We start from the raw sequence: 26484 nt of genomic DNA, 5'->3' as shown, positions 1-26484 counted from the left end.
GTTTTGTGTATTTTTTTTGGAGCCCCCTGCAGGTTTGTGGAATTCGTAGTGGTAAATACGAAAATGTTATTTTTTTCTGTTTTCGTTACAAATGCATACAAATGTTTTAATATTTTAAACATGGTATGCTGAATACTCCTATTTAAAGATATTGAAAAGATACTTTAAATGTGAAATTAGGCGGCAGAAAGTCACTGTTAATATTAATGAATTGCGACCAAACTGAATCATTTAACCATGCTAGTTTTTTGATTAACTACATGAACTGATAGACATTTTCTGCCCCTTTATCTTGGCATGATATTTCACAAGTTCAATATTTGCTAAAACCTGTGCACGTATGTCTTGCATAAACTTCCCCAAGAAATGAGTGAACGTAAGTCAAGAACTAGAGTTACCCGCCACAACTTATTTTACCCGAATTTGGCGGATGTTAAATGCAAACTTTAACGTTAAATTACATGTTATTGTTAAAAAAGTCTTCGACTTCGGAAAAACCAGAGCATGTGAGTTGTCGTGGCCGAGTGGTTAAGGCGATGGACTAGAAATCCATTGGGGTCTCCCCGCGCAGGTTCGAATCCTGCCGACAACGAATCGTTTTATGAACAAATCAGCAAACCGGAAGCGTTAGATTAGCTTCCAGAGCATAGTAACATTATATTTAACAGAGCGGTAAAACTCATTCCGCAGAATTTGATATTACGCGTTCCTGAAAGGATAGCAAATAAATGATCCACGCGTTTCTATGGTAACAAACGTGGCGTTCTCCACCGGATAATCATGGCGGATGACCTGGATGATTTACTAGATGAAGTCGAATCAAAGTTTTGTTGCAGCACGTCTGCGTCCAAACAGTCAACTTATACTTTAAAACAAACGGAGCAAAAATGTGCGAAACCCGAGGACAAGAAACAGTCCAGGTAGTAGGCTAGCGAGATTAGCACTCTAGCTAACGTAGCTGCAAGACTACTATAGATAACATTAAACTAAACCCTTTACGTATAATCACACCATTTGATGCAAATAATGTGTTACTAGCCTGACTAAAATGCAAAAAAAGTCACCAAGAGGCTAACAAAACAGCCTCACGTGGCAATAACGTATAATGTTACGTAATCTTCAAGATTTGAGCTAAACCAGATTCTTCCTAGATAAAATCATAATCTTATTTTCACGGTTTTCAGAAAACAAGGATACAAAAAAGCTCGACGTGACAATGACGATATCGACGATATCCTGCAGGAAATACTGGATGATGATTATCAACCCTCTAGCGCTCACGTAAGCCACATAACTGGACAAAGCAGTGTAAACATATGTTTTCACTTTTTTATTGCAAGTTATTGTTTATAATGCGTCTCAAGAATCTGATAAATCTCATGAACCCACAGGAATCCACTGCAGCAAAGACCACAAGTGGTGCATGTTCTCAGTCAGTGTCCAAGAAGTAAGTTTTTACTTTTCATAAACGTTCATTCATACGCGTTTTAGGAGAAATTGTACCTTTCAAACATTCAACAACCAGATTTAAGATTACATGTGTTACATGTGTTACATGTGTTCTTCACCTTTTCAGATGCTGTCCCGTGTTTCTCGGTGGAAGTTCTGTACCACAAGGCGTCGGAACCAGCGTTTCACAAAGGTGAAAATCAGGGCCACGTGCATGTGATCATTTTCTAGTGAGCTTAATATTAACAGCCGCATTCACTAAGTATTTTCCCCTTTGAGATTGTGCTTAGAAGTGTGCAAATTTATTCTGACTGCTCTGTAACAAGAGTTGTTTTGTTCCCGAAGGGCCTGCAACCGTTTAAGATGCACATCTTGCGATTTCAGTGTAATGGTGTTTGAGGATCAGGAATGGGACTCCTCTTGTGACTATTTATTTTTCAGGTAAGGTATCCGGAGGGACCCTCATTTGATCAGGAGGGGGCAGCATTGATGCATGCATCCTACCAGAGCAGACGCAGCCGTTTTTGCGTTCATTATCAATTCATTGATATTCTTAGACTGCCGCAGACAGGCTTGTTTTTGCACAGCAACAGCATGTCAGTTAATGATGTCTTTGTTGAAATCGTCTTGTTGCCCTCTTACAGATAAGCTTTATTAAATTTGCACACGCTGATAAAGAAACGCTTTTGGGCAAGCTTTCAACGCAACACGCCACCTTTTTAGCACCGACCCTTTTTTCCTCCGGACTGCGTCATTTCCTTATTATCTTCAGCGCAGCGTCTCACTTAACTTTCGCATCAAACAGACAGTGAATCATTCGCACCATGTCTTTTATGTTGTTATCTTCCGTATTTAGGCCATGATGCACTTTGCTGCGCGCTCAGACACAGCCCGAGCTCTTAAGTTAAAGGGTCTTTGTGTTTTAATGATGTTCAAGCTTGCAACTTTAATTAGGAGAGAATGTAGTTGGAATTTGTCAATGAAGCTTCAGGAACTTCCTCTTTTAAACAGGTGAAGAATCGGATCAAGAAACCATCTGTTCAGGATTGTAGCATTGCTTATATTACTTGCTGTAGTTTGAAGTACAGGATTGAATAGCATAGAAACAAACCTTTATATGTTATACCTTTATATGTTAGCTTAAAAAATTCTGTAATGCTGTTTTGATTATTAGGTCTTCAAGTTAATGGTTTATTGATTGTGGTTAAAAAAAGAAATAAAAAAAAAAAAAGTAAAATAATGTTTTTATTAATAATGTAATTATTGTTACTTATTTTCATATTATTATTATTATTATTATTAGATACTTGAGTGTGTGCACTGGGTTCTATTAAAATCCAAACTGGTTGTGATTTATATATATATATATATATATATAATAATAGGCCAGAAATATACTTTTATTATTGTTTTTTTGGTTTTTTTTAATCTAAACTAAAAAATGGTCCTCAAAGAAGCCTTCCATCAATGCAAAATATAAACAATATTGTTTATGTTATTTTTATATTTGTTATATTACATTTTCATATTATATTTTATGTTTGCTCCTTGACAACATCCAGCTCCAGTTTGACCTTTTGAGGAAAGCAGAACCATAACACAAGATAAAGGTTTTTGCAGTTTTGGTCTATAAATGGGTTGTAAAAACGAAGAAAATAAGGTTTGCAGTTGGAGATAAAGCTCAATCGAGTCTGTACGACGCATCGCTCCGGGTTGACTTGGACATCTGTGAACTACATCTACAGAAACGTATTCAAATCCTCACAAAGCCTCTCTTCCTGTCCCCTGCTTTAGGAATAACATGCCGGACCATAACAAACTAAAAGCCAAACTGAGAAGGAAGAAGGGTGGGCGTGCGTACGCCTGTCAGTGTAGCTGGCACTCAGCCGTGTCGCTCGCTGACCTGAGGGAACGACAGCAGCTAAAGTGGGTTTGTGGCAAACACAAAGTATGAGCACGCGTCTGCTACGGTTCTCTCAAACCTTACCCGTGTCCACCAGCAAGTGTTGCATGCTCTTCTCGCAAAAGACAATGCCGGCCATTTTCAAAATTTGCTTTGTGCAGTTCGTGGGGCCGGATAACAAAAAGTCATTTTTTCTGTGAAGTAATCATGAGTCTCTTTGACGACGCTACATTCTGCCTTAGAATGAGAAAGCACCGTGGCTGGTTTATATTACGTAGACTCTTATTTTGAAAGGCATATATTTATCATATATATTCTAAATGCACATTTTGCATAGAAATTGACGAGTAACGAGATCGGATGGTTATAGTTTAATGTTTATTATAAAATAAACAATGAAGATATTTTTTCTTCTGTTCTTCCAGAATATTCCTTAAGAAAGCACTCAGGTATTGCTAAGGCCCGTCTGCGTCACGTTCCTTGGTTTTCAGGGACGTGTTGTTTGCTCATCGACTGATAAATGCTCATCATCGTCCACAGAATAAATAGAATCACGAATCAAAAGAATCATTTGTGGGGGGTTTTACTTTTTCTTAATTTTGTTGGTTGATTTTACCAGTTTTCAGCTTCATCATAGTCGTTCTCTGAAGATGCAGCAGAATGGTCAGCGCTCTCTTCTTTGGGTGGGACGTTAACGTATGATGCCTCCGATGCTGTGCTGCTGTTGTCCGCTTCTAAAATTAAAAAACAATAAGCGCTTTGTGTTTCACTCACGAACGAATACTGCTTGCTTTAAGGTTCGGGGGTTCAAAGGAGATGGGGGATTTCAGAAAGGAAGCTCTCTGAGCAGAGAAGTGCTGTCACGTGATTAAGAACAAGAGGTACCTTGACGGAGGTTTCTAGGTACATGATGGTCCCCGTAACCGTCAGTACTTTCTGTCATCTGTGCAATGTGGGGATTCTGAAAAGACGTGTCAGGAAGTGATGGGCTTTCCTCAACTTCCAAAAACAAGAGACACAAATTTTAATTTTCAGACATTTGCTTAAAATCTAGTATTTCATTTAAAAAATACAATAAGAACAGTAATATTGTGAAATAGTATTTATCTTTTTTATATATATATATATATATATATATATATATATATATAAATTAAAAAATGTACATGATCGCCCTGAAATTATTCTGCTATGCTAATTTGCTGCATGCTTGAATATTTATCTGTTTTTTTAAAATCCTATTTTAATCAGAAATGTTTTGTACCACAATACATATTTTTACGCTTGCACTAAATTAAATTATCCGAATAATATTTACGGTGACGCATTGCTGCATTCCGGCTCGCATATTTTATCTACTCAATTATGTTAATATTGAGGTGTTATATCATTAAAATAAAATTTTCTTGTCATTTTTGGTTGAAAAGTTATTTGTTCTCACAACAATGGCATATTATAAAAACAGTGGCACACTACAGTCGTACACAGTTTTTTTTTTCCCCATTTATGTCGTAACAACAAGATATATTGTTTTAACTTTTTCTTGTCAAAACAGCAATTATAAAATGTACTTGTGGTCTTATAAAACTTCAAACGGCTTTAATATACTGTATGTTTCATTCGTACCATCGTGATGAAAGCCGTTTTCTTCGATCTCTGTGTTTTGATAACACTCTTCTGATGAAGTACTATCTGAATCATTCCCATCTGCCAAGCACAGAAGAATTCACACATCTCTCCATCAAAATACGTCAATATTTTCACGTTGCGAAGCCAAATAGGTACCTTGACTGTGGGCGACGGCTACATGACAGCCGCTGTAACCAGCAGTGTTTCCTGTCATCTGAGGTGTCTGTAGTGACTTCTCAGGAAGCGATGGGCTTTCCTCATCTTCTAGAGAAAACAGATGCACGAGATTTACCTGACGGAAAGAATACTCAAAATGCTCCGAGAAAATAGCCTCAATATTAAATAATTCATGTTAACCTACCACACTGGATCTCTGTGTTTTGATAGTCCTCGCCAGAAAACGTACTGTCTGAATCATTCACATCCACCGCTGACATAAAAAAAGAATACATAAATCTGAAATGCATTTCCCTACTACAAGATACTGTTTGACCTTATGGGTAAAAGTCGATTTTTACAATCTAGAGTTTCATCAAATGTTTTAAATCAGAGCTTTACCTTTACCGTCAGGGTTTGGCAAGCGATGGTCACCGAAAGACAGGGATGCGAAAGCTGACCTTTCTTGTAGGGATGGTCTCTCCTCGCCTTCAATAGAGGAAAAAAAGATTAAACATTAGTCGATACGCCTAAACATGTTCTCTCTGAATTAATCCAATGTATTTGTTTTTACACACGTGGCATGAAATTGTTGTCTGTGTGAGTTTCTGTGTTCTGATAGAACTCGCCAGAAGATGTGCTGCTTGAATCACTCGCATCTGCTCCTGCATGCGAAAGAACGGTCAGAAATCTGGAATTCAGTTCCTTGTTGAAATGTTTCGAAACGAAATTTGTTGCAGGAAAAAAATATTCAAAATGTCAAATCAGCGCTTTACCTTTATTGTCAGTTCCAGGTACGTCACGGTCACCATAAGACAAGGGCGTCGGAGCTTCGAAAGGGAAAAATGTTCAAATGTTAGTATTTAAAATTCACACCAACAATAAACACTTCACAATAAGGTTCCATTGATAAACATTAGTAAACTACATGACCACTAGGTATTATGAAATAACTTAAAATATGTTTAAAGCGTATATTAATCTCATTTATTTATAAACTGATTAAGGTTAAAAATGGTATTTGTTAATATTATTTAATGGACCTGAACTAAAATGCGTCAGCTAATGGGAGTTCAAGTTTCATCAGTTTTTAATGGCACATACATCTAGGTAAACCGTTATTGGATTAAACAAATAAAAGGTAAATCAATATATAAAACAAACTCAAAATATGATTTATTTGTGCATACGTGACTGGAGAATGTTGTCCGTGTCTGTCTTTGTGTTTTGATAGAACTCTCCAGAAGAAGTACTGCTGGTATCATTCTTATACAATGCTGTGTATAGGGGAAAGGAAAATGCATACATTTCCAATGTCTTTATTTCTTTATTAAGAGTTGAACAAATACTGAAATCTGCATACGTTGCTTGTGGGTGTCAGGAGCCCCGAAAGACAGTGGCTTCAGTGGAGGTTTATCACCTTCATAGCAAAGAAGCAAAGTAAAATATCATTACATTTTTCTTTTGAATAAAACAATCAACAGGCAAGTGTACAATTTCCCATGGATGTGATTTGCTTGTGCGTACCTGAATTTTGGATGGCGTCCATGTTGATTTCCACATTGTGCACGCGTTCTTCTCTAGAGCATGTACTATCTACGTCATTCACATCTCCTGCTAGACAGAATTCATACATTTTAAATGTGGTTCCTCACGGGTCACCGTTTATTATTCAATGCACCGCCTTGACTTCTTCAACAAGAATATGTGATATGCAACGTTGAAACTAGTGGAATAGTAGTACTTTACTAGTACTAACACTTTAATCAGTACACTACTTGTCAAACATTTTAAGCCAGTAAGATAATTCACCATTCAGGAAAGGTGTGTAAAAATGTTTACAAATATGTACACCAGTTTTCACAAAAATATTAAGCCGCACAACTGTATTTGCTAATAACAGGAAATTAGATTTGTGAAGGATCACATGACACCGAAGATTGGAGTAATGCTGATAAGTTCAGCTTTGTCAGTACAGAAATAATTGCATAGTAAAATATGTTAAAATAGAGAACATTTATTTAAAATTGCAATATTTTCAGAATATTTCACCGTATTTCGATTGTATTTTGGATCAAATAAATACAGTCTTTGTCTTCAAAAACAAAAATCTTATCAACCCCTAACACTTTTAAAGGTACTTCGTAACATTTTGCCCCATTTTCTCTCTATTGTCTCTTCGCATTCAAAACAGCTTTAAACTTTCATAATGGAGAAGATGAACAATTGTGCGCTCAACGACTGCAGCGTGGTGTGTTTGAAAGCTTTCTCTAATGTAGATGAGTTTAAATTTCATTTCAACTGAAGTATAAAAGGAAACTATTTTCCTCCGACACACACTGACTGTTTTATGTAAAAATAGCTTATGCAGTTATAGTGTGTAAAACAGCTCCGATGTGCGTAATTTTAAAGAAGGACTGATTATATCTATTTTAGCTGATATGTGCGCTCATCTGCAATAGATGTGTTGTCTGCTAAAACCAGCATACTTGAGTTTAGATGCAGCCTTTGCGGTCGATCTCTGTTGTGAAGTTCATAGTCTGAATCAGTGGAGCTGTCACGGTTGTGATTGGGTCGATTTGTTCTCTTGCTACATCTGCGGCCATAGTTTGAGCTCATTCTCGGGCCAAGACTTTCTGAAGAGTGAAACAGCAAAATTTCAATTTGGTCATTACAGAAAGGACAAAGCAGAACATCGCAAGACATTTTTAAAGCATTTTATGTATATTATATTATACAGACCCAGTTTATTAAAATTCTAAATTCACATTCTGTGAAATAAAAAAAAAAATATATAAATTTTTTTATATGGGTTATAATTACATATAACAGCAGGCCATACTCTGAAATATACTTAAGAATATTTATAATATAATAAATACTAAAAATAAATAAATAACCAGTGAGGACATAGCAAATAAAAATAAAGCAGAAAAAAATGTAAAAATAAAAACAATAGCAATACAAACCGTACTGACACCCCTCCACAGTGTGGACAGTGTGTGTGTTGTAGATTCCTATCTGTGCATTGGACTGGTTCTCCAGGCTTGAATGAGAATAACTGTGTTGTTGGTGAATCACACATTCTGCTGACAAAGAGAAGCAAAACAAATACCTTAAACTTCCCAATGTAGCGCTAAGCTGCGTTGCCTTAAAGGAACACTCCACATGTTTCAGAAATAGGCTCATTTTGTACATCCCCTGGAGTTAAACAGTTAAACAGAATCCATTCAGCTGATCTCCGGGTCTGGCGATAACACTTTTAGCATAGCTCTTATGTAGTTACATTGTGTCACAAGACTAATGCAATATTGCTAGGAACTATACTCTCATTCCAGCATAATAAATCAAGGAACTTTGCTGTTGTATCAGGGATGCAGCAGGCGCAATTATATTATGCATGACTGAAAATGCTGGGGACTGTGATTGTTACACCAGAAGGAGAGTATAGTTCCTAGCCATATCAGCCTAGAAATTTGCAACCTTTTATTTTCATTCGGTCTCAGTTAACTAGAGAGGTTTAAATAATTGTTTTGGAGCAAGATGCTAATGGTCTAATCCGATTCAATGTTCTATGCTAAGCTAAGCTAAAAGTTTAGCTAGTTTAACTCTATGGGAGTTGGAAAAGTTTTAAGCTTTTGTATTGTCCTATAAATAGTTTACATTCTCTTTGTGTTCAATAAAAATAATTTCCTGTTAGTTGAATGGAATACACTGAATGCACACAGAAATTTTGCAAGAAGACAGTGAATTCCTTTGAAGATCATAGCAATACAGTATTAAGACAAAAGTGTTAGGCAATGAGTTAGACAATGATAAAAATAACTTAAAGCCTGTTTGTCGTATCTCAGCTCTTCTTACTCAGTTCATTTTCCGATGCCACTTTTTATCCGTGCTAGGAGTCTTAAGTACCGTAAATTCTGGACTATAAGCCGCTACTTTTTTCATAGGTTTTGAACCATGCGGCTCATACAAAGGTGCGGCTATTCTGCAGATTTTTTTTCCACCGCTAGGGGCGCTCTAACCGGAATTAGAATCAAAACTAAGACAAAATAAATGCAAAGAAGAATACGCTAGTTCTTCTTTAGCAGATATAAGTCGGTAGAAGCGGATAGAAGGACGACAAATGACCAATCCTGTCAAACTGTATCTTTTCAAATCCTCACCCCTTCATCATGGAACCCACACGAAGAAGTTCGTATGATGCAAGTTTTAAGTTGAAGGCCATCGATCTCGCTATACAAGAAGGAAACCGCGCTGCCGCTCGGAAGCTTACCGTCAATGAGTCTATGGTGAGACGCTGGAGGAGGCAGCGGGAAGAGCAACACTTTTTTAAATAGAGCGGATGCGGCTTATATGCAGGTGCGCTTTATAGTCCAGAATTTACGGTAGTTTGAATATTTGGTAACACTTTATGTCGATAGTCCACTTCTTCTTACAGTAAGTAACTTTGCAACTACGTGTCAACTAGCAGTCATTAGACTATTAGTAGACTGTCTGCTTAACTTTTTAACACTTTATTTTGATGGGTCCACAATTTACATACTGACTATCAGAAACTTTGCAAGTATATGTAAACTTATTCTACTAACCTTAAACCTACTAACAGTGTACTCTGAGAGTTAGTAGACATGTAGTTGTAAATTATTGAGAATTAATTTACATGCAGTTGACGTAGTTACAAAGTTACTTATAGTTAGTAGAATCTTTTAAGTGGGATAATAACCAAATATTTTTTGGTGTCAGTGTTTTTTCATAGTTATTTTAGTACAGTGCATAGTATTTACTTTCTAACCCTAGTGCAACATACAGATGCCACTCTTTCCACCGCTTAAGATGATACGGGTGAGTAGTGCTTTTACATGTAAAACATGATTATACTTGCCCTTTGCTCTTTTGAAATGCACATAGGCAGCAGCGTTTAAAACAATAACCATAAGCAGAGCAATAGATAAGATGATGCAGCCAATCGCTGCTGGCGAAACACCACTGCTGCTTTCTGTAAATGTGACTGCAGTTGACACTAAAATAAACAGAGAGGTTTTATTTATTAACAGAAATCATGCAGATTATGTCATTCGTTCAATCATTTATTTTTCTTTTTAAAATGGAAGGAACTGAAGCGTCACCTGCCAGCAGAGTTGTCAAGTTCAGCTCCGTTGTGGCGCTTGTGGTTACGATCTCAACACTTTCTGCATGAAAGACAATTAATCCATTTGGATACATCAAAGAAAATTTGAATTATGAAGACATGTCAGTCTTGATTTCACAACAACACAGCTTATATGTATGCGCTTTGACATTTCAGAAATGCTGTTGTAAGCCTGCCCTATTTTTGGTTTTATTTTTTTTAGACCAACTGACATGGAAATTCTCTCCCACCACCCTAAAAATTCTGACCTGTGTTTCACCGAAATTGTGGTAACATTATACCTCAAGAGTTCACGTTCTATGACCTCAAATGCACACATGAAATTGGGTTGCTAAGTAATACATTTGCCACAAATCAAATGTTATAATGCTCAAGTTCATTCTGAACCTATTTACCGTCAAGTCATGTTCTTACTGAAACATTCAACAGTTTATGTTAATCCAAACTAAAATGGATAGCACTTCATTTTAAGGTGTATCCTTATAGCAATGTACTTATGATTAATATTAATTAACCACATTGCTAACATTACCATATTTGCATGACCAAAATAACACGCGTTGTGTAAATAAATTCATACTGCTGTTTTGAGTACCAACGTTGTCAGCTCTTAATGCACTATTATTGTTTAATCCAGGTTATGCACTACTCAAAACTCAAAACCGGCATTTCATTCACTGCTAAAATCAGCACTGCAACCTGCCAAAATACTAGCATTATATTTTACTATAAAATAATTATTTTTAACACTTTAATTTTTATATAATAATATTATCATACTTTATTATTTTATCGATATAAAAAAAGTACACCATCATCAGTATTATTAATTATTTTATTTCTATTTAATGAGTCGCACGTGTGATTCAGTGTGATTACCAAACCAACTTTTGCAGGAACTCTCGTGAGAACGATACTTCTACATTACTTACTATAGGATTAAGGTGTATTGTTTATTTGGATTCCCATTAGCTTCTACAAAATGGTCGCTAGTCTTCGCGGGGTCCACAAGAATATGGGTTAAAATTATGGTTTAATTTGGTTTGTTTTAGGCTTAGTTGCATATAATTACATGCAATTTACCATTATTGCTATAAAAAGTATCAAGAACGCTGTAAGATAAAATGTATTTACTTTCTTTTCTTTTGACATCATTTAGCCACGTGGATGTGTTAGATCCTATCAAACAACTGCAAAAAGCTATTTAATGTTATTTTAGCAAACTTGCATTCTCCAGTCGGGTATATAATGTCCATTTTTTCCAGTCAGTCAAGCCAATTAATTCCCGACTCTATATATTTTTCATTTGAAAGTATTGGAACATAGTCAAATAAGGCATATGCCAAACTGCGATTCACCTTCATGTAGAAAAATGTGGAGTTTTACGTTTTTTATTTTTTGCCGGTTGAGTGTATAGTAGAATGCGTATAGTACCTGAGCACAAAACGCCAACATCTTCTTTATGTCCACAATAGTTGCTGGCAGTGATGTTGACTGAGCCGCACTTCCATAAGCTGCTTTCGGAGCCACTGCATTGCATTTGACTGATATAAATGGCACCTGTTCCAGGCCCAAAAAAGTTCAATCCTATGGCACTTCCACATCCCAGCTGGGTACAAACTACATGTCCACTATTGATGTCAAAGTCATCATCACACACTGTTCCCCAATTCCCAGAATGCATCAGCTCCAACCGACCAGCACAGCGATCGCGTCCTCCGACCAATCGGACAGCTCCTTGCTCTGAAAGATGGCGGTCAGCCCAGACATTGCACAATAACAGCAATGAAACAAAAGCAGAACACTTATCAAAAGATCTCTGAAAAGATCTCAGATGACTCACCGCAAATGACTTCGGTTGCATTCGTGCAGTCGCCTTTTGCAGCTGTAGTGCAGTTGTGCAGTTTTGAGTTTGTCAGGATGCAGTCTGCAAGGCATCTGCCATCGTGCACTGCTGCAGTCGTGCTGTGCTTGAAAACACGGCCACAACCCAAACGTGCACAGATCTGGAGAGCAAGCTCGTCCTTTTTCTGAGCATCCAAAAGGTTGAAGGTCACATCGACTGTAGTGTTCTTGTAAAGAGCCCTAGGCACACCAAAGCAGCCTTCGGACAGTCTTAGTGTAGAGAGCTCAACTAGTTTAGAAAGACAAAAAAAAGTAAGACATTAAACCTATTCATTGAATAAACTACCTTAACCTTTTTTCTATCGTTCTCGTGAATGCTTTGACTTTTTTTATCTTTACAGCATGCTGCTGTGTTGAGTCAGAAATTTTTCCAACATGGCATCCTGGCGCTGATCTTATCTGAGCGTCGATTCTGTTCTCAGTGTGTATTTCTAGTACATCAGACGCCAGACTTTTATTTAGACCCAAAAGCAAAGTAAACCGTGGGGCATTGTTTTGTGTTGCAAAACGTTGTAGCAGTACACTGCAACACAGCCACATCCCGTGAGTCACTTCCTGTGGAAATGTCATACTGTAGCATGGAGGACACTGGGGAAAGAACTTTTTTTTTTTTTTTTTTTTTTTAGAAGATTTATGATATTGCCTCTGCAGTGTGGTTTGAGCTCATGAAATTCTCTGATTTATGATTACAGGATGCAGATTGTGTCTGTGTATCATCTGTGGAATTGTGACTCATTCTGAAGGTCTTGCTTTGGAGTGACCTCAACAGGGTCAGAGGTCACTGGTCTGATGTTCCACTTTGGTGGATGGAAAAAACACTTTTCAAACGTTTGGGGTCAGTAAGGGATTTTTATTTTATTTTATTTTTTTGTAAAAGCAAGAAATGAATACATTTAAGTCAGAAAGAATCAATTAAATCAAATAAATGCTGTTCTTTTGTGCTTTCTATTCATCAAATAATCCTGAAAAATTGTATCAAGGTTACAATAGCACAAAATATTTCTTAAGCAAAATTAGAATGTTAGATTGATTTCTAAAAAATTATGTGACACTGAGGACTGGGTTAATTTGACATAACGAAATAAGTTACGTTTTATAAAATTAAAACAGAAAGCTTTTATTTGAAATTGTAATTTTACCATATTAATGTTTTGTACTTGTTTTATATTGACCATAAAATACTTTCAAAGAGAAAAATTTTACCGACCCCAAACAATAATAGTGTAGTTGTTGAAGAATAATGAAAACACGGTATAGAATAGCGCATGAAACCTAAAAAAAAAGTCTCACTTAAAAACATGTTGACTATCTGGAAAGTTATAAAGATAATATTCTGATTTGTGTACGCTAAACATTAAATAAACAGTGAAATAGACAAAATGCGGATAGTATATATGAAAACTCAAAAGGGTTTGGATGCAAATGTTTGTAAATAATATTTGTTCAGAATATGGATTGCGATTATTTAAGCATCTTCCTGTAATATTTTAATATAAACTGACATTTGTTTTAATGAATTAATGAATTATTAATTACATTAACTACACTATAATTAATAAATAATGTCAAGAGACCCTCTCCAATGACTGCAAGGACTTTTTCCGTTCGCCTCTTTTCTTTATCTTCTTCGTGTACGATGCATGTGCGATTGCGTACATCATTTACATCATTAGTTCACACAGTGATTATTAATTTCAAAATGAATTCTAGCATGCAATAAAATGAAACGGTTGTTTCTGGGGTGGTAGATTGCTCTCTCAGTTCTGCGCAATCTTGCGGTGTCTATTCTCTTGTTCAGTTCGACGATAGGAGGTTAGTCTCAGCAGGCCTACCTCAAACACAGTTCTCATGCATATTGTTCAACATCTTGATTAACGGCCTGATTTTGAGGGCCTCTTTTAAATAAGCTAGCTTTTTCTTTCGATTGTCGTGAGATTGCGGATAACGGCACCCACTGATAACACTCACGTCGACGAGATGCAGATGCAGACAAGAATCTTTCAAAGAAAGGCATGATTAGCAGTCATCATTCAACTCACTGGGTTTGTCTGAACGATCAGCATGCTTTTTCACACTCTTGGAAGATCGATCGTCTGTACCATTGAGCCCTGAAGATGAAAAGATGAACATCATGAACTAACATTTCAGTCTAAAGCGGAAAAGTAGAACGGAGCGTTTAACTAAAAAGTCTTCCAATTTGCTATCAGTCGTAACTGTCTGCAAAAACCGTATTTTTCCCAAAAACAGCAATGAGACTGTTGAAAACGATGAACAAAAAGAGCCGTCTCGACGACAAAAAAAATTACGCTCCGAAAAATTTTGGTAAAGCTGATGACGGTTAACTTTGCATTGAATTCACATTCAAAGGCTTACCTTTGAAGACCACCTCAAAACATGAACATTTATAACACGGGAGAGGATTGAATGGCTTTTAGTGTAAAGAGAACGTAGATAAATCGTAATTAAAAGAAACCGAAAGATGAAATATGTACTAATAAGAAGTTATCTAATACCAACACACAGCTGTAGTTATTTATAACTATAAGAGTATTTCTTGAAAACCTGCTGTTTTAACGCAAACTAGATGAAAGGGCTGCTGATCTTGTGTTTCAACACAGCGTGGTCCTCTAAATTAGTTTCTCCATCTGCCTCACTTAAAGCTGACACTCGGCTCGGTCATTAAAGCGCGCTCTAAAAAAAGTCACAGTATGAAATTCATTCAGAAAAATGATAATTGCATTTGTGAATAACCATTACGTTCGAACTCCGTTTAGACATTCGCAGAAAATGTCAAAAGATTAACTCTTTGCACAAAAATGGCACGATGTGTGTGTCCGCTTTGCTACATAATACAAAAAAAACCACACAGAATGAAATAAATGTAAGAAAAAAAATTGCTATGTATTATTTATATACGAGTTAAATGTAAATTGCTTACGTAAAATTCAAAATAATCTTACAAAATTCCAATAATTCAAGTAATTTCTGGAAAATTAAACATAAAATGAGATGGACAAATAACATTTTCTTTGCATTATTAATATTTTAAGTGAATATGTTGTATTGCCAAAGGAGATCATTAATTAAAACACTTATTTTCAAGAATCATACTTTAACATTATTTGCATTATAATGTTCCTCATAATAACAGCTATTTTTTACGATCGTGTACAATTTGTATGATCTATTTCTGTCAAGACCCAAAACATTGCAGAAAAATATAACATGTGACTTAGTCTATTATTGAAACGCATGACTATAAATGTCAATCCTTGTAAATGCCACATGATCGTAATGATTATAACATCCACAGCTTGTTTTAGACAATCTAAATCAACTCCAAGTAGTTTAAAAAAAAAAAAAGCTGTTAGGAAAATTCAGCATTTTTTTGCCATCATATGCATTTGACTTACAAAATGAAGTCATCTTTCTTCGTTCCATCTCCTGTGAAGCTCAGCTTATTATTTACCAATGTGTCACAGTGCATTGAAGTGCATAAACGAATCTCTGGCTGCACTTTGTTCAAACAGCACTTGACAAAAGCGACGTAATGAGCCAAGGCATCTCTGAACGTTCTTTTGTCACTTTTTTCTTCAGATTGCATCGCGCTGCATTAGTTAAACGGAGCTTTGTCTCAACCGCGAAGCATGTCTTAACGCCAAGCCTTTTGTGGAAAGTGCACGTTTGATATTCCATCTATGATAGTGATTGCCTCTCAAGAGCTAGTTCGTGCAATACCCTTTGAAAATTCTGCAAGCACTCTGCTCAAGTATCATCGACTTAATAGAGAAACCGCCGGGGTCCTTTAGTAATATTAGAACATGTTTAAAAAAGTGCCAGAATGTATTATACAATCGCAGTTGAACTCGAGCTCTCTAAATGAAAGACCCAGTCTGCCTACACCAGCGATACACCGGAACCATTTTACCTTGAGACAAGGACAGAGCCTGGAGAACAACACACAGCAGCAGAAGAAGCATCTCTCAGTCAGTCAGCCTAACAGCCAAAGCTTTCTGTCGGAGAAAAACGTGACCCTGCACCTTCAGTCTTTGGTGTTTCGCGCAGTTGTTGCATGTGGTTTCCACCACGGGGCGAATTTGAGCATCATGCCTCACAAACGCGCACCCTATCGTGCGACCGTCACAGGTCAAGTGCACATGTTTGCGCTGTGTAAGTTTTCACTTCATATTTCACTTCATTTTTGACTGTTCTGAAACACGTTTTAGTGGCCGGCGGGTTCTTAATTGTTTCGATTCTACCGCTTTCGTTTCTCTCCAGTTCATTACAGGCTTTTATTGAGTTTCTTTAAGTAGTTACACGAAACGCTCGAGCCAGGCAGAATCAATTAAGAATTCATCACGAAGCCCAATTCATCACCGGCCTGGCGTGCAGCACATGAATTGAAGGGACAATGACTACAGCTGTCTGTAGGTAAATTGTCCGTTATTATCTTCCAGCCCAAAATTACAAGTTTAAGACATCAAAGCAGATTTCTCCGAAAGCTCCCACTGTTCAGAACTTCAGTTGCACCGCATGCACGATAGGCCATTAACTTCTACATTAAATTCTACAGCATTATAGAGGAACTGGTGAGTATGGCCCAAAAATGTGTTTGTTCCTTTGGTTTTTTTTTCCCTGATATGGAAGCACAGAAAAAGCCAAATGCAAATAATAAAATTCATCTCGCAAAATAAACAGGCTTTTAAAATGGAGGAGAAAAGGCTTCCCGTATCTTTTGTTGTCAACATCAAAGGCCATGTGTCCAATCAAATGGACAGATTTGATGTAAATTTATGTTATTTGGTGCAAGCCAGCCAAATTACGCAGAGATGCCAAGGTGGACAGGTTGCACAAAATACCTTTATATTTAAAATCCGAGAATAAAAGGGTGCAAGGTGAAAAGAAAATATGACCAAGACTGCATTATATATGTGTCCGCTTGCATTGAAAATAACCGCGTCTGTGTGTTTTGTGGTAAATTATTGGCTGCCAGGAGCAAGAAACTATTTATTTTTTTTGCATATTATTGGTCCTATGCATGACAATGGTATCGTGTTGAGTCCTTACTTTTCCAAATTCCAATTTTCCCAATCATCAGCCACTGTCAAGAATATAATATCTGGCTGCTGGCACTGGACAACTGTAGCAAATGCATTATACTGACTATTGAAATGACAATATAGAATAACTTAAGCTTTCTTTCATGTGGACTTTAAGTGTGATGATCTAACCATATTTTTGGGGATTGCTCAAACTGAGACTCACTCAGACGTTGCGGATATAATGCAGTTTCTACCCACATAATGAACTGAGCATTATGGTTGGTAAGGCTTAGTGGTTGAAGACCTGAGCCGGCTACCCACGTTTGACCGCACAAAGGGTGAAGTTTATACCTTAACTTAACAATGGCGACTGAATGAGAAGTCATGAAAACAAATCATTTTAAGAGGAACTTAAGTATATATAGGATGAAATGTAAAAACGTAGCTCGCATGCGAAACCACAAGGGGAAGCTCTAGTGTTATCTGATCATCTTCAAATATAGCTGAGATGTGAATATAAGAGTTGTATCTACCAGCTATTATTTATCTTCTTTAAATTTGTGTGTATATTTCAGCATCTGTTTCATGTTGGTACATGATTTCTGGTAGACCGCTGTGGCTGCTTTGTAAGCCAGAGGAAAGATGATTTGCTGGCCGAAAACACTGCTGAGTCAAAAAGCATGCATTTGGGCTATGAAGACGCAAAGCTTTTTTTACTCAGCAGTGTATAAAAGAGTGAGATCTCTTTCTTATCCCTGCTAATAGAAGACACAACAGGTTATGGCTTTCCTACCATTATGGCCCTCTCGAGTAATCTTTAAGTACACAGGCCTAACAGAGACAACCCTAAAGTCGCTGTCCTCCCTGACAGTTTTTTTTATGATTTCAGAAGAAAATGTCATTATGTCAAAATGTAAAAAGAGAACCGCTTTTAGTTGAAACTGAAATGTTTTATAACATTACATAAATGATTTTACTGTCAGTTTTGATACATTTTTTTGCATGCTTGCTGAAAGAAATTATTAATTTCTTTCATTTTATTGTGATGGATATGAATGTCTGGCATGCACTTTATATATATATAGTTTGTTTACGTAATTATACTAAAGTAATACTTTATCGTTTCCTGCTTTATGTGTCTAGCCGTGTATAGAAAGCTTTATGCACTCAGCATATAGTCAAACCAAAAATTGTTCAGACAATTGACCTGACCATTTTTAGTTTAAAAGGGTTACTCCACCCCAAAATGAAACATTTTGTCATTAGTCACCTACTCCCATTGTTTTTCCAATCCCTTAAAAAGCTTTGTTCATCTTTGGAACACATTTTAAAATATTTTGGATGAAAACCAGGAGGCCTGTGACTGTCCCATTGAACTCAATTAAATTAAAGTGAACGGTTTGCGTCTAGTGAATACTCTCGGAAATGGTGCTATGGTGACGTTATAGTGCTGAATTGTCAAATAAAGTTGTTATTTCCGTTTTCTTTCCGTACAAAAGCTGTCCTTGTAGCTTTATAATGTTATGGTTGAACCACTGATGGCAGACGGAGTATTCTGATGATGACTGTCATTCTTTTCCGGACCTTGACGGTGTTATTTATTTCACAGTCAATGCGATAGTCTCGTATTTTTTATCCAAAATATCTTAAAATGTATTCTGAAGACGAACAGCTATTCAACATAATTTAGTTATTCAACCTAGTTCAGTTCTTGTCGTATTTTATACCGTTTTCTAAACAGTTAACAGTGAATAAACTGTTATAATGTAAGAAATGTTGAAGGTGCCTGAATAAACTTTGGTTGGACCGTATATAAAATTAATGCTAATGCCCTCCAATTCCGTATTTAATTCAATTGGTAGCTAACAATTTTAAGCCACAAGGTGGCATCATTGAGCTGTTCTAAATTACATTGGCATTAAATGTGTTACAGGAGACAGGGTTGTTGCCATAACGATCGAATAACCAGTTTAGTATTCAATGGTGCAATTGACCAAGTAAATTAAGTATTTAACAATAAATTGATTCCATAATAAATAAAAAAAAATCACACCTTTAATAATTCAGATAAAACATCTTGCTATAAAGATGAAAATATTAGTCCTACAGGCAAGATTCAGCATACCAGATTTGATGGGCCCCTTCTGGAACTCAATGTCCAAGTGACATCTTCAATAAATCCACTTATTGGAGGTCATGCCACATTAATTTCCATTGTATATTTTAGAAGAGGCATCAGGCGGCAAGGAGACCTGAACCACGACCGAACCGAACCTACCGAACAGCACATTATTATCTGGGCATGCAGCAGATTTATTTTCACACTGACTGAGCTGAAATTGCAGGTTATTTTCATCAACAAATTAAGGATCACAGGTTAACGGCTGACTGGAAAATCATTTGACTGACATATCATAAATCTCGTGCATATCTGGTCTCTAAAGCATACAACAAACCTCAGATACAATATCTGGAAAGGTCCCTCTATAATTGCTTCTGATGAAACAAACATGTTCACATTTGCAGCACGTCACACCGAGAAAAGGGTCTGTCATCCTCAAAAGTGAATCTGGTTTAAATACAAATCTGCTGTAGGAAATTCAGTAATACACTTTTGTGAAAAAAACATCTTTCACTTGTAAAAAAAAAAAAAAAAAAAAAAAAAAATCAACGGCAGAAGCTTTTTTTTTTTTCAATACAGCTACAGCTCAGGTCATTAAGGGTGACATTTTGTTAACAGACTATTACTTTTACACAGGCCAAGGAAATTCACAATAATCCGAAGTCCACGATTCAGAGAGGAGTTTTCTGACCTCAGTTAAGACATAAAATGCAGAGTTCAATCACGTCTCTTTTCACAGGCAACCGTTATTCTTTCTGAGATCGGAGTCAGGAAGTACACCTTAATCACGTTACTAGAATACACATTACTACTAAATGTCCCAAAGAGTTTTGTGTTTACATGTGCGCGCATGAGACAAACAGCTGTTCATCATATTTAAATAAAGTAAAATATCTACAGAAAGAGGTGAGCGGGATAAGCAGATCGCTCAATATTCCAACAAACAAACTGCTTTCATTAGTGTCAACATGGCAGCTTAATACCGCTAAAAAAATACAATATATATTATTAAATGATACAATAATCGCTCGTTTTATACATTTGGCATATGAAATGACGGGCCACATTGCTTTGGTTTATGTCATACAACATCTATACAACATTAAGCTGGCTATTATATCACTCTGCAACCAGCTTATTGCTCATCCAAATTCTAAAATAAACCACAAATAAAATTAGCCACTGTCGACTTGGGAGTCATTTAAACTGTCCTTTCTGTCACTCCTGTGTTCCTAGTTCAATGAAAGCATGATAAGCAAACTGTGTCCATGTGAACTGGCCTTTGCAGACCTTATTGTCATTGAGCCGGTGATGTCCGCCTCTCCACAGACCAGTCCATAACTAATGCAAATGATAATGCATTTTTCCCAGTTATCATTGCAATTAGCATGTTGGTGGCAGTAATTAAAACAGAACACAGTATAAACACAAAAAGCTCTTGAGATTCCTCTAGAGTTCCTCCAACACACAAAAAGCTGCCTGCCACAAAGGCATCATTAAAAATTAATCATTTAATAATCGATTCATACACAAGCGTGAAGCGAGAAAGTCCCAGACCAGTATTTCAGTGATCAGACATGAAATATATCTTTATTATTATTATTACTATTTTACCCTAAGTTCATTGAACAGTGTTTGCACACTCTTTAAGTTCATAGCTATGATATGTTTGCAGTCATCAGATGGCCTGGTGTAACTAGACACACTTGTGCTGAATGTCAAAAGTAAACATCTTCAATTGGAAATTCATCTAACGATATGAGCCTATACCTAGAAGTCACTCTGTACCACCAAACAAAAAGCCTATGCTTTTTTCCCTGTAACAAGTTCAGGGCAAGAAATGAACAGCTTGTGCTAGCACAGAAACAAGTGTTCATTGGCACTAAATTGCAAGTTAAAAATCAAGCATTCTTTCAGAAATGTACTCGCTGTGTTAGTGAGAACACAGCACTGACTGTTCTTACCCTCAAAAGTGGTGCAGATGGAAGCTCACTTGCAAGCTCACTATGCGTTTGTCAGCTATTTACAGATGTCGATATTTAGACAAGGCGGATTAAATGCTAAACGTATAAATCTAACGTTAGGTAGTTAATATTAAGTAACTTATATTTTAGACAGCTTATTTTACAGCTTTCTTTGTCTGTTCTGCCTGTTGACCTTTGCTTCTCTCTGTATTACTTAAGTCTGAATGAATCGGTTGAGTGAATGATTCACTTCCTCCATCATCTTCTTCTTCTTCTACGAGGTTTCATAGCAACTGGAATCCAAATTGTTGCATTTCTGTTTTTAGTCAATTTAGAATCATCCTCGTTAAAGCTGCAGACTATCACTTTTGGCGCTCTAGAGGTTAATAAACGGAGCTACCGCGGAAGAACATTGTAGCCGGAGCTACTTTTCTTCTAGGACGAATCACGCAGGTACTGGACTACTACGCTGCGGTACCGACCCCAACCAGTCTAAATGTATGCTAATAGCTACACCATAGTGATTCATGACAAGCCAAAAACACAGTCTGGGAAATGGATTAATACATTTTGAACACATAAAGCTAAGGCCTGCAGCTTGAAATATATACGTATACTGCATCTGCACGATGCATGCCTTTTGGTGACCTCCTTAATTGAATGAGAGTGTGCATTTAATGATTTCATAACGCATGAACGAATCAGAATTGTTGAACGAATCAGTGAAGTGAATAATTAAATGAATTAGGAACAGCAAATAATAATCAAACTATTTAGGCTACTTATTATTCATGTACAATATTACATAAATAATGTGAATAGCCTACTAGACTAGAATGACATTATTCCAAATTTAGCTAAACTAAAACTATTAAGCTAAACTAGAGGCTGAGAGTTGGATTAAAGCGTTACTCCACCCCAAAATGAAAATATCGTCATTAATCACTTACCCCTCTGTCTTTCCAAACCCTTAAAAGCTTTGTTTGTCTTCAGAACACAATTTAAGATACTTTTGATGACAGTTACCTCTGTCAAGGTGCAGAAAAGTACAAAAGACGTCGTCTGAATGCTCCATCTGCCATGCGTGGTTCAACCGTGATATTATGCAGCTACAAGAATACTTTTTGTACAGAAGGAAAACAAAAATAGCAACTTTATTCAACGATTTGTCAACGTTACATCAATGTAGTGCCATTTTGGACAGCATCCCGTGAATGCACATAACATGCAGAGTTCTTTGTTAGATGCAAGGGAAAGATACGCTGTTTGTACAAATCAAAGCAGAAATACATGTACAGCATATATTCTTGTAGCTTCATAATGTCACGGATGAACAGGTGGCAGATGGAGCATTCAGACGACGTCTTTCATACTTTTCTGCACCTTGACTGTGGTAGTTGTTTGACAATCAATGGAACAAGTCTCCCGGTTTTCATCCGAAATATCTTAAATAGCGTTCCAAAGACAAACAAAGCTTTTACAGGTTTGGAACGACATGGACGTAAGAGATTAATGAGACCATTTTCATTTTTGGTTGGAGCCACCCTTTTAGGAAGGGTCTGTTTCTGAACGCTGTCAGATGTAACGGCTCCATTCGACATCCTACGCATACAGTCTGCTACCTTCCCATCATGCACTTGTGCTCCAGTTTGTTGCACAATCATCTATATTTCACCACCAGCTGCAACGACACTGCGCCGTCCATTTACCTATATTATCCTGTACTTATCTATTATTTATAGTTCAGCATTTTGATGGTAGATGCACTGTACTGTCAATTGCGCATCACATCATGGTTCTGAAAAGATAAAGAACAAAAAACATATGTCCATTTAACCAACTTGACCTCGACTGGTCATATCATAACCGGATTGACATATGAAGCGAAGCAATTAAAAACAAAAACTGCCCAATGACCTTGTTAAAAGAAAGATCAATTGGATATTGATATGGATAACCTTCCAAAATGCTTTGAAAGTAGAGTTTTGCTTTGACGTCTTTCATGTATTCAAAGGCAGAGCTTCTTTTGATTTTCTTGTATTAAATACTGACTCAAGCCCTTGCTCTACTGTACAGCAAAAGAAAAATAATAATTACTACACAACATAAAAGAACCACAGCAGACTCCTTACAATAATTGAATTAATTTGCTTTTCTTACTTTGTTGCAAATGTGTTCAATTTAGACTGTAATTACTGTTTTACTTCCCTGGTGTCTCATGGAGATGAAGATGAACTGTACAACACAGTAATTGTGAGTCTCTGTGTTTTTGTTCAAGAGCACTTGATGTCAACAACATGGCATTTCTTCTTCACGGTGCCACTTCTTTATAGCTTTCAAACTATAATGCTATTTACTTGTTCAGTAAATCCTTTATGTACGACACAGTTCCCCTGGCAACCCCGCATGACTCTCAAAAGAAAACTCTTCTTGCTTTCTGAACTGCGTGAGATTGAGCTCCCTCTGTCTATAAAGGAATAGTTTTCCCAAAAAGGGAAGTGTACTCACCTCAGTCCATCCGAGTTGTAGATGATTTTGTAGATCCGTTCTCTGCGACAGACGTAAAGGAAATAAGCATTACATCAATAGCTCACCAATGAAAACTCAAGAGTGTATGGGTGCCGTCAGAATGTCCATACAGCCGATTAAAACATCACAATAATCCATAAGTAATCCACACGGCTCAAGTCCATCTGTGAAGATCTTTTGAATTAAAAAGCTGCATGTTTGTAAGAAACAAGTCATCTTTAAGTGTACAATCCATAATAATGTTTCCCCCCCCAGTGTCCTCTTAAATCAAAATCCAACATATTTGCTTGATCTGTGCATATTTCTCTCCTGATTAAAAGAAACAACTTCTTCGCTGGAGAGAGTGATAAAACATTGGACCGGTGGACTGCTTGTGGATTATTGTGATGTTTTAATCAACTGTTTGGACTCTCATTTCGATGGCACCCATTCACTGCAGAGAAGCCAACTTCCCCCACTCAGCATGTCTGCGGCACCATTATCTTTTTGGACAGGCTCACATCACAACGGTTATTCTCCCTACAAAACCGCCCTGCAGTGCAGGAATTTGGAAAAATATGAAATACGGGATATGCAAAAATGATTTCATTTGGTCCATCATAACAGCAGCTTTGCCTTTATGCTTTCGGAACAATGAAACGCAACATCAGCAAAGTGCGACAGAATAAAAGAAAGGACTTTACTAGAAGATGCAGGTGACTTTTAGTTGGCAACCTTGAGACTAGAGTTTTAAAGAGACCAGAAGGGAAAGCGAAGTAAAGAAACAGGATGAAAAACTGTTTATCATCCAAGGTTTCAAAGTAACAGCGCATTAGACCACAGATGGGGATACAGAATGTGAAGGACAAATAGCAAATATTTATTCTCAAATGGCGAGGCTGTTAGCTTTATTTCAGCATCTCTTGAAAGCTTTTGCACGTTCTGTGAGAGATGTGCACTTATGCGTTGCCGTACGAGTGTGTAAAGGTAATTGTGCGGTCATAATGACAAATATTGCAGGGTTTTTGGGGGGTATTTTTTTTACATGGCTTTCAGATATACAAACAAGAGGATGGTGAAATACTACCTCTGGGTTTTACTTACACAGATTTTAAAAACATTTCTATGGAGAGGAGAAAAATCTTGTTTTGTGTTTGAAAAGGCAAAGGATTCGAGAGCCTGGTTTGAGAAATGAGCCGCTTAGATATTGCCTTTTTATTAAAATATTATTTAATACTATAATAAACCGCAATTAAAAATTAAGAGATATTTAGCTGAACGCCTATTGAAACATTTTTCCACCATTTCAAAAATATTTGTGCCCAGAAATATAGGTCATTTTTAAAAACATAAATTGTTATTATTAGGCCTATTTTTCTTAACGGAGGAATGCAAAATACATGTGAAGAGTGAATTTGAATTTTCAAAAACATGTCAAACTGCAGTTATTTTGAAGTAAAATGACAAAAAAAAATAGAACAAAAATAATAACACATTAAAAAATATATAAATATATAATAATCATAAATATATAAATAAATAAATAATATATATATATAATATATATATATATATATATATATATATATATATATGTATATGTTTTTTGGTAATAAACTCTTCATAAAGTCACAGAATAAAAAAATGCAAAATAAATAGATATATTATAAATAAATATTATATTATAGATAATTATTTCTTGATGAAACTCCTGTTTTAAAAAAATCATATATAATCCAAAAATCATAAATCGACTGGGCTTCCAATAAACCAAAGTTTCTTTCTAAAAAAAAACGAAAGAAAAAAAAAAAAGAACCCTTAATATTAATTTCTATACCTATAAATGAGAAAAGGCCTTTTGTTAGGAGCCGTTTGTTTAAGTGTATGTAAACATGAATATCCCCAGCTGCTCTGTGCGGTCTATAGAGGGTTTGTGTTAACGTGGTAACCACTAATTAGATGTTATCTCACAGCTTTTAGACAGAGAGCTACATGGTTCCACCCACCACCTGACATCGCTTACGCTGATACGAAGTACATCTTTTGCGCTCTTCCAGAAACACGCACAATTATACCAGTCACGAACTCCTCTTCAGCCCGTCACACGCAGAGCGTTCCTGACCTACTAATTACCGTACAAGTCTAATCTCCCAGCTATTAGGCCTTAATGTTAACATGGATTTGGTGAACTGACAGAGTGCTGCGAAAACCTTTTGTCAACGTCTCACGCTGTCAGTTTGATTCAGGCGCTTGGGAGGGATTCTCCGTTTAACCCCCGTCTAAAGCAGATTTGTCTTTAAAAAAAAAAAAAATAAGCGACTGTGCATTGTGCCAGTTTGAACAGCGCAACCTGACAAAATGACAGGATGAGTAACGTCACGGATGTCTCCTTCGAATTCAAGGCACAATCAATTTTTTTTTTTCCTTGGTTCAAAGTACAGAGAGGTTTAAATCCGAAAGGTAATAGGTGCGCAATTGCAAAGCTAGAGTAAGGACGCGTCGTGCATGAGGATGACAGCAATACAACACTCCTCACACCTCACATCCCTCAGATTTCTGTAAAAACTATTTCTCTTACACAAGACGTCTTGCCTTTGATAAGATGGCATTCATCAAGCCTCAGCTGTGGAGCTTTCTTTTCTTTTTTTCTCTAT

At 36.6% G+C, this 26484-nt stretch overlaps 2 protein-coding genes and 1 non-coding gene across 9 annotated transcripts; 2 read left to right on the top strand and 1 right to left on the bottom strand.

Moving 5' to 3' along the window:
* The first annotated feature begins 510 nt into the window (after positions 1–510).
* On the top strand, positions 511–592 carry trnas-aga. The gene has a single exon. It is a non-coding gene; the product is annotated as a tRNA-Ser (tRNA).
* On the top strand, positions 568–4273 carry cfap418 (cilia and flagella associated protein 418). Of its 3 annotated transcripts, none has more exons than XM_043261819.1 (7): positions 568–920; positions 1185–1281; positions 1392–1447; positions 1577–1642; positions 1795–1890; positions 3244–3375; positions 4150–4273. In XM_043261819.1, the coding sequence occupies exons 1-7, from the start codon at positions 781–783 to the stop codon at positions 4196–4198; spliced, it is 636 nt and encodes a 211-aa protein (XP_043117754.1). In that variant the 5' UTR covers positions 568–780; the 3' UTR covers positions 4199–4273. The 3 variants fall into 3 exon arrangements, with proteins under 3 accessions (XP_043117754.1, XP_043117755.1, XP_043117756.1); XM_043261820.1 differs by lacking the exon at positions 4150–4273 and adding an exon at positions 3778–3908 and having other exon boundaries at positions 569–920; XM_043261821.1 differs by lacking the exon at positions 4150–4273 and having other exon boundaries at positions 572–920; positions 3244–3573.
* LOC122360960 (T-cell differentiation antigen CD6-like) lies at positions 3712–16694 on the bottom strand. Of its 5 annotated transcripts, none has more exons than XM_043261817.1 (19): positions 16123–16694; positions 14234–14302; positions 12133–12423; positions 11724–12032; positions 10267–10329; positions 10023–10160; positions 8107–8226; positions 7627–7773; positions 6665–6754; positions 6501–6557; positions 6328–6414; positions 5914–5967; positions 5716–5802; positions 5540–5626; positions 5343–5411; positions 5138–5242; positions 4979–5059; positions 4238–4351; positions 3712–4086 (listed from the first exon to the last, which is right to left on the bottom strand). In XM_043261817.1, exons 1-19 carry the CDS (start codon positions 16172–16174, stop codon positions 3965–3967), a joined length of 2142 nt encoding a protein of 713 aa, XP_043117752.1. In that variant the 5' UTR covers positions 16175–16694; the 3' UTR covers positions 3712–3964. The 5 variants fall into 5 exon arrangements, with proteins under 5 accessions (XP_043117752.1, XP_043117748.1, XP_043117751.1 ...); XM_043261813.1 differs by having other exon boundaries at positions 5138–5245; positions 16123–16692; XM_043261816.1 differs by having other exon boundaries at positions 5138–5245; positions 6665–6751; positions 16123–16689.
* Positions 16695–26484: the final 9790 nt, after the last annotated feature.

This window comes from Puntigrus tetrazona, chromosome 16 (assembly GCF_018831695.1).
Source record: "Puntigrus tetrazona isolate hp1 chromosome 16, ASM1883169v1, whole genome shotgun sequence".
In the NCBI taxonomy this organism is placed as follows: Eukaryota; Metazoa; Chordata; class Actinopteri; order Cypriniformes; family Cyprinidae; genus Puntigrus; species Puntigrus tetrazona.
Note: the sequence above shows the minus strand (reverse complement) of the source record. Positions and strands in the feature narration are given on the sequence as shown.